Consider the following 8,709-nt stretch of genomic DNA (forward strand, 5'->3'; position numbering starts at 1 on the left):
GACGCGTGTGAGGGGGGTGGGGGGGGCAACGACATTTTTGGGGGCAAAATGAATGTACGTAGCTGAAAATAGACACCAACATCGGTAGCCTACAAGGTACTCGTTAAGCTTAAGGTTCTGTATTAATATTAGCTAGTCATCTTTTAGCTAACATTACCTGCATCCAACAGCTTTACTCAACTCAGTCGGTTAGTTTGGAGGGAAAAACTGAAAAGTTATTTGCGTTTTGCTGGTTTGCTGCCGTGATTCTAACACACCTGTAGCTCCGCCCAGCAGCAGCAGGTCTCCTTCACAGGTGTAAACCCAGCGCGAGCGTCGTAGCGCTCATGTTGCGTTTAAAGGCGGCTCGGAAAAACAGGTTACCACATGTTAGCAACGGATTAAACAGTTTTAACTGCTGATAAAAGTGACAGAGGACACAAATATGGGAAGTGTGGAAGCCTGTACTGTATCAAATTGACAGAGGAATAACAGAGAGTTGGCCATTCTAAGGTAAAAACCCAGCGCATACAGTGTTCATGTTTTTTTGTTTTTGTTTTTTCATCCAGACGGCTTCCCGCGTGCCCCCCTGCAAGGGCACAGCGCCCCCCTAGGGGGCGCGCCCCACAGATTGGGAACCTCTGCTTTAAAGGGACAATATTATGTAAAATTAACTATTTTAAGCTTTAGATCGTGTTATAATGTTATTCCCTCATCAGAGTGTTGCTTTGATTCTTTCATGGATGTTTGAGAAATCTTTAATCTCCATGACAACCATTCAGTCGTGTAAAACACTTGGTTGGACCTAGCTCCGCCTTCAGGAACAAAGCCCGTCCTCTGAGCTGCAATTTCCAAGCTTCAGAGCTTTTGCCTCACATAGCTCTCCTCACCAGTGACTCCCACCATCAGCTCCTTGGATCCTCATTTTTAGAACAACTGAAAGTAATATATTTACATGATTATGCTATAAAAGGCACTATGTGCATGGAAAACATATAATACTGCCCCTTTAACAACCAGCTGAATGGTTGCCATGGGAGATTAAATAATTGTTTTTGTTTTGTTATGATGAGGGAATAAGATTATAATATGATGTAAAACTCAAAAAGTTGATTTTACATAATACTGTCCCATTAAGACCAGCATGGTAGTAAAAGTGGCAGCAGGTGAGGGTCAGGTTGAGGTTAAGGTGGAGGAGGACTGGGAGGAGATTTACTTCTGGGAATCAGAATAGAGAAGAACCTGAAGAGCACAGATGTGCTATGACTCACTTTCACTTTTTTTTTCTTTTTTACCACACTGGACCTTGACAGGTAGTAAACTGCACTCATACTGTAACAGTTCTCACATACAGAAAACACTGCACTGCTCATGTATGCTGTATATTCTCATTAGGGATCTCAGTTTGGGTTTCCTCACCTTCACACCATCCAGTGGTTGTCACAAAAGTTTATTCTTGATAGAAAAAAAAGCAAAGAAGAGGCAAAAAAAGAGAAGGTAAAGAGAAGGCAAGGGATGGATGGAGAAGGTGTGTTTTTCTCTTAGAGAGAGAGAGAGAGAGAGAGAGAGAGAGAGACAGGGGGAGGGGGACGAGGTGAGGAGGCGGAGAGATGAGAAGTGAGGGAGGGAATGATGTAGAAAGGGAGGAGAAGGATGAGCTACACTTGGATGAAGGACTCTAGACGAATGAGGAGAGACTTTTCAGAATTAGCTTCAGAGATGCTACTTTCCATGACTCTGGTCATTTAATCAGCTGTAAATATATACATCTATAAAAAACAACAACCAGCTGCAGCGATGGACAGATGGAGCCCTGAGGACAACTGGACACTCACACACTGACATGATTTCTCTCTATCTCTCCGGCTGTTGAAGCTGTGGAGAGCTGACAGAGTTTTAAGCTGTTTAAGCCTCCAGGATGAGCAACCGCCGGGTCTGAAATCCAAAAGAAGTTAAGAGGAAAGTTCAGGGACACGGCTGGAAACTGCTGGAGCCACAATGGAAATACACACCTGCCTGTGCTTGGTTTTCATTGCTGCAACTCCAAGAGGTAAGGTTTTTCATTTCCTCAGCTGTGTCATCCCTGATTTCCTCTGGTAATGTAGATTACTATCCAAAAATATTAAATGAACAGAAAAACAAACAAACAAAAAGAGAAGCAGAGAGAAATGAGCTTAACAATGAATCTTTGTTTTGCATCACATAACATATAATAGTATGGCTTTCGGTTTTGTTGTTTTATTTTGTAATTATATCACATAGTACAAAATATGCCATAATGTATTTTATTGCATCTCAGTTATCACATCTTGTTTCCTTGCATATAATAATCACACCACACCATATCATATTACATTGCATCATATCCCATTGTATCATATTTCACTGCCACATTACAAAGTATCAAATTGTATCATATCAATGCATAGTTATGCATTATATCACATTATATTATATCATAACACATCAGATTACATCACATTACCTACCATCATATTGTTCTGTATCATAGTAAATCTCTGTATTGGATCATATTGTACATCATTACATTATTTTTGTATTATATTGCTTCAGATTCCTTTATTGTGTCAAATTATATACCATCATATCACATATATTGTATCAAATCATATATCATATTGTATCGGAGTTTCATCATACGGTATTGTATCACATATCACTTTGAATCACATTGTTACATTGTATATCACACTGAACCAGATTGTATGTCATAGTATCACGTAATAACAGACATTTTATTTTATATTGTCTCATATTAAATACTGTATTGTATTGCATTACTTCAAATAACCACATTAGGTAGCTTTAGATCACACTGTATCAGAATTATATCAGAATTATATTGTCATATTTTTTAGCTTACATAATGAGGAAGTAGTGGACTTTTACCTGGATCCAGCTGAGCTAATCAGAGGAATGTGGAACAGCTGGGAGAGGAGACACTGATACTAATTACTATAGTACAATACGATACTGAGATAGGCACAGAGGAAACTACAAACCAAGAGGGAAATACACTAACACTAACAGAGGATGAACTAAAACACAGGACTTAATGAGTAGCACCTGTACAGCAAGACCTTTCTGACAATAATGAGCACAGAGAAATTAACTCTGTATGGCAAGACCTTTTAAAGGAATTCAGAAGTGAGTACAAATACAAAAAGTAGAAAAGCAAAATAAAAACAATGATCATAACATACATCGCATTGTGTTTAATCATATCGCTGTGTTTGCATTGAATCGTATTACATCACTTTGTTATTTTATCACTATCTGATAGAGCTTGGGATCATACTCTTATTACAGACGACTCCCAATAATTCTCCAAAAACCCACATTTTTGTGAATGTTTTTGTAGCTCATATCAAAATATTCAAAAGAAAATGCAACTTGGGAAGCTGAAACACCTAAACGTAGCGTTACCTGATGCTGTTGGCTGGCGTTTGGAAAGCAACCAATCCAAGACCTGCATTTGCTTTCTTGATGCTGATTGGATGTATAGCTAAGAGTGGAAGTAAAGAAGATTGTAGGTGTTAAACTGCCAAAATGGTTTCTACTGTGTACTAATGTATATTAAGGTATATTTGGTGTTTGAACTAATGAAAGAGACAATTAAAAGTGTTTTCAGAGGGATTTTCAAGTATTTAAGGTTTTTATGTATCTGTGGGTTACCCCAGTGAATACTAAGGTTGCCTATGTATTTTTGTCCCTATTTAACTGTAGAAAGAATATTTATTTGTATCAAAAAGGCAGCAGAGGGACTTGCCTTTATGAAAAATAAAATTCAACCCTTCTTCCAATCTTCTTCTAACCCAAGTCATCTTTTTAAAGTCCAGCTATTCATTAAGTGAGTACAGATTTTAGTGCTGAAGGCTAAACTCCCAATATGATTCATAATCTCTGACAAAAGCACAACCTTAGGAACACAAAATGTGTTTTCTACAGTTTTGGTTTTTAATTAAATAAAGTCAACCACTATCGCTGAAACGTTATTATAGCCTAGAAGTCATATGTCCTGTTTTGCTGCTGGTGCCACAGTGATCAGAGAGAGCGCAGACTTACAGAATGTCACAGCAAACAAATCTTGATCAGTCACACACAGACTGTCAGGACAGGAGCTCTCCCATCCAATCCCATTAGCTGCAAGGCACCTTTGGAGTCATCTGGGACGTCACTTCTTTATTAAATACATCAACCCACATGTCTCTGACCTGGCATGCATAAGAAAAAAATAATTAACATCAGTTTTCCATCAGAACATGCACAAACATTTCAAGGTTATCAGGTGTCTGGACTTGTCAAACAGACTCAGGTTCAAACAGCAATCGGAGGGTTGGGTTGTGGTGGAGGAGCTTGGGTAAAAAGACATATCAGTTTAACAAGATATTGATCCAAATCCTTTCAAAATGGCAGAAGCCAGTCTTCAGCCAGCCAAAGGACAGTCCATCAGTTTTGATTGAATGGGCAGCAGATGTGAGCGAGGCACAGTGATGGCAACACCTGTGTCACCAATCTGAATACAAACATCTTCATTCATGTTGTTCAAACACACCCGTTAAAATACATCCTGAAACTATTCACATCCTCTAACTGTTTGAAGTTCGGTTTTTTCCCACTGCTTGTTTTGCTTAAAATGGATCAAAGTCTATTTTTCTTTAACAGGAGCTGCAGTGTAATTATGTAAAATCAACTTTTTGTTATATTGTTATCAAAAACAAATCTGAGTGCAGTTAGCAAACACCTGGTGGAACCGCTGGTATGAACTGCTTCTCAGTCCCACGCTCCTAAGAGCAGTTAACAGAGAAACACTAGTTGCATTTACATTAATTATAAAATTGTAAACAAAAACAAAAAAAGAAAAAGAAAAACATTTTAAAAAGCTGTCATGCCTGAATGTTTAAAAACACTGGATTAACAAGTTTTTAACTTAGAAAAAATCACACATCTTTGTAAAAGTTTATTTTTGCAATGTCATGACATTGCGTGAGAAAAACAATACTCTGATTTATGTGGGATACATATTTTATACAACAAAATGTGGGAAAAATTAAAGGGTGTGAAGGTTTTCCTTCCTGTTCCTTCAGTTCACTAAGCTAACTGTTAGAGACAGAAAAATGTCCCTGAGCTTCGGAACAATTGATATTTTTGCACAATGAGTTCAAGTAAAGAAAGACGAGACATTGAAAAATGTATTTTGGACAAACATAATGAAATATCAGAGACCAGCAAAAAAAAAAAAAAAAAAAAAAAAAATCAAATAACTTCCAATGAAAATGGAATAGGGGAGGCAGAGGGGCATTTTGACTGAAACACTCATCCGTCCACTTTTGCTTTTCCTGTCCTGCCTCCCTTTGTCTCCTCTCCCAGATACTGTCTCATGTAACCACAGGCCACCTGTATAACAGAGGTCACCCTCCTTCCACATTACAGTCTGTGTTCTTCAGCGGAGCCACATCAGCTAAATTCACAGAGGATGAATGTGTTGTAAAGGAAAAGCAATATGCATTCGAATCAATGCGAGATTAGTCTATTTCAAGCATGAATATGAAAACAGAAACTCATTGCAAGAAATTTGCACATGTATAGCAGAAAGTCAAAGCTTTTTCTATTGATTTTTAATGTCTTCTTCTTTTCCTTCAGTGTACTCCCAGGTTGGACCTCGTGCCCATGCTGAAGAGAGGCTTCTTCAGAATCTGTTTGCTCATTACAATAAGCTCTCTCGGCCTGTGCAAAACACTTCAGACACGGTGCTGGTCCACTTCGGCTTGTCTATTGCTCAGCTAATTGATGTGGTGAGTGAAACCAAGCAGCTTTGTTACAGTTTTTCTGGACTGCTTCCTGACATTGTCAACAGTTAAAGAGACAGTTTTATGTAAAATAAACTTTTCTGAGCTTTGTCTCCTCTCCATTATTCCATTATTTTAGAACGTTATTCAAAAACAAACCTAGAGTGATTCTTTGATTCTTTCATGCATGTTTGAGAAATCCTTCAATCTCCAGGGATGATGCTCCTCCTCAAAGCTAAAATTTCCAAGCAACTGGGCTTTCACCCACAGAACAGGGCATTCTGGGTAAATTCAAACAAAGCAAACACATGTTTAGCACTAGCTGTAGAAACGACTTGTGGTCTTTTACTAAAAACCAGGGGAGAGAGTAGTTTTAAATTCTTGCCAGTACTATGACTAAAATAGTCAGAGACTCATTGTGCGAACCAAAACAAATAAAAACATTAATATTTTACTGTCCTATAGGCTACCTGTATGGATAATGTAGAAAGTAGAAGCACTTCCCAATGTGGAAAAAATATATTTTCTGTCATACAGGGTGGAAAGTAATAAGTTACATTTACATTTATTGATGTAATTGCAATTTGTCTAATTTGTCCTTTGAGTTGTTTACAAAACCAGAACTTTTACTTTAACTTGAATTTGTTTTTGTTTTGAGTAAAGTTACTCTGTTACATTTAAAAAAAAATTGTAATAAGTTCTCATGGTGTTGCATCGATGGGAAGACAGGAATAATGAAAACCTGTCAAGTTTAGTTCAAGTTAACTTCTGACAAAAAGAAAAGATTTTGCTGTACTTAAGGCATCAATTTAACTCTAAGTATGAGAAAGGCAACAGGTTTATCATACATTGTAAACTTTTATATTTTAACAACAAATGTAAATGTCAATTTTATTAGGTACTTGTGATAATAATTTGTATTGATTAAAACTGAAAACAGAAAATCAGGCTTAGTTTGGAGTCGGTTATTTAAAACTATTTAATGGGAGTAACAAACAGCAGCTGATATAAGACATTGAGAATTAATGTCCATTTAAAGTACACATAATATTTTGTGTTGTTTATGATTTATAAATGTGCTCATTTAAATAAAAACAGTTTGACCAATGTGTACTCATTTCCTTTGCGATGAGTTGAACTTTGTTTTGCTCATCATAAAGCAACTAAAATAAAAATTTAATAAGGTACTAAGTACAGAAACTTTTTAAAATCAAAGATAACTTTAGTTTTACTTGAGTAGCCTACATTATTTACCCTTTCCACCTCTGCTGGCATGTATAAACATTGATAAACTATTTTATACTGTAGCATCTGCAGTAACTTTTTATCTTTGGCATATATTTCTATATTGGCTAAATTGTACTGGTAACACACATTTGAAAGCTCCATCGCTAATTAGGAGATTAGCTTCCACAGTAAATCACACTGCATGGGGGGACTGGGGGGTTTATGTTTTGCCATTATGTTCCTTCGCAGAAATGAATGTGTCTTTTCAGTTGCAATCCTTCTGTTTATCCAGACTCATTTCAGCCAGCATGAACCGTCATCGAGAAAGTAAAACGCATTTTGAGACAGATCACTTATCAGCGGAAATGAAACCACAACAAAGGAGATTCTATTAGTTTCCACCAAATTAAATCCAGTTGCCAGATAATGCTAACGCACGCAGTAAATATTCACAGCTGTCATCCAAACAGATATCCAGTCACATTACGTCTTCCCAGAATATCTTCATTCACAGTTTCCAACACATCCACGTTTTATTTCATATATGCATGGAACACAGTTGTATATATCCACACAGTTTGCTTAAAGGACCTTATACATTATGCACCCTGCCTTACTTTAGGGAAAAATGTCCTCTTTTTCTTTTGACATTCGGTTAGCTGACAGCGCTTGCTCCAAATGCCTGGTTGTGAGTGTCAACTCCAGCTGAAATTGTCTTTTCCAATGGAGTGTATTCGCTGACTGCCTCATCTTACAGGCTGCTGGGGAAGAGCTGGAGAAAGCAGCTTTCCAGAAAAGTAGCAGGGCCCTTCTGCAGGAAGCTGATATTTTTATTTCCTTGGTGTGTTACACAATGAACCTCTGGAACTACTGATGTATTTACCTATGAAGAACTTTAAGCTGCAATAATTACTTTTCTTTCTATTAAAAGGATGAGAAGAACCAGATGATGACGACAAACGTGTGGGTTAAGCAAGTAAGAGATTATGAGAGAACCAGATAAACGCTGATCTAACACTGCAATGCATGAACATAATGGTTGTTTTTCTGCAGGAATGGAACGACTACAAACTCCGTTGGAACCCGGAGGAATACGAAAACGTCACGTCAATACGCATCCCGTCAGAGATCATCTGGAGACCTGATATCGTCCTCTACAACAAGTACAGATCAGTTTCAGTAGATAACCTAGAACCACTCCTCTGTCACCATTTTCAAAATCATGCGTCAAGTCACTTCCAGATTTTGATGACTTAACTCCAAACAGATGGCATGATGGGAGGAGAACGTGATGAATCTCTTTCCTTGTCATTTGCCCATTTCACAAAGTAATTTGATGGAAATGAATGTGAATCAGGTCAGCTTTAATGGAAAAGCTTAGAAAGTAATACGTGCTGTTAGGAGTGAGGGATGAACTGTAACTGACTGTGTCTAAGGTGGCAACAGCAGATATGGTGTCCGCAGTGAAAAAGGTTCATTTGCTTCAAAATCAGGGAGGTTAACTAAATTTTAAAAAGTTGCTCCAGGAACAAAAACATGTTGTTGTTAATACATAATTGTAGTTTTAATTGAAACAGCAGGGCAACCATTTTGAAGATTTTCTTCATAATATTTTAATCCTTATTTTATCTTTTAAAAAGCAACAGGAATGGCTCATTCTGAATAAATCAAACCTATATTCAACTAACTTCAA

The 8,709-nt window shown here is 37.3% G+C and overlaps 1 protein-coding gene across 1 annotated transcript; it reads left to right on the plus strand.

The window, feature by feature from the left end:
• The first annotated feature begins 1,598 nt into the window (after positions 1 to 1,598).
• Positions 1,599 to 8,588, plus strand: LOC106939919 (neuronal acetylcholine receptor subunit alpha-4-like). The gene is made up of 4 exons (XM_015022497.1): positions 1,599 to 2,029; positions 5,644 to 5,795; positions 7,948 to 7,992; positions 8,070 to 8,588. Exons 1-4 carry the CDS (start codon positions 1,978 to 1,980, stop codon positions 8,271 to 8,273), a joined length of 453 nt encoding a protein of 150 aa, XP_014877983.1. The 5' UTR covers positions 1,599 to 1,977; the 3' UTR covers positions 8,274 to 8,588.
• The last annotated feature ends 121 nt before the right edge of the window (positions 8,589 to 8,709 follow it).

Source organism: Poecilia latipinna, unplaced genomic scaffold (assembly GCF_001443285.1).
Source record: "Poecilia latipinna isolate Pla-1442-1.1 unplaced genomic scaffold, P_latipinna-1.0 Scaffold3029, whole genome shotgun sequence".
Lineage (NCBI taxonomy): Eukaryota > Metazoa > Chordata > Actinopteri > Cyprinodontiformes > Poeciliidae > Poecilia > Poecilia latipinna.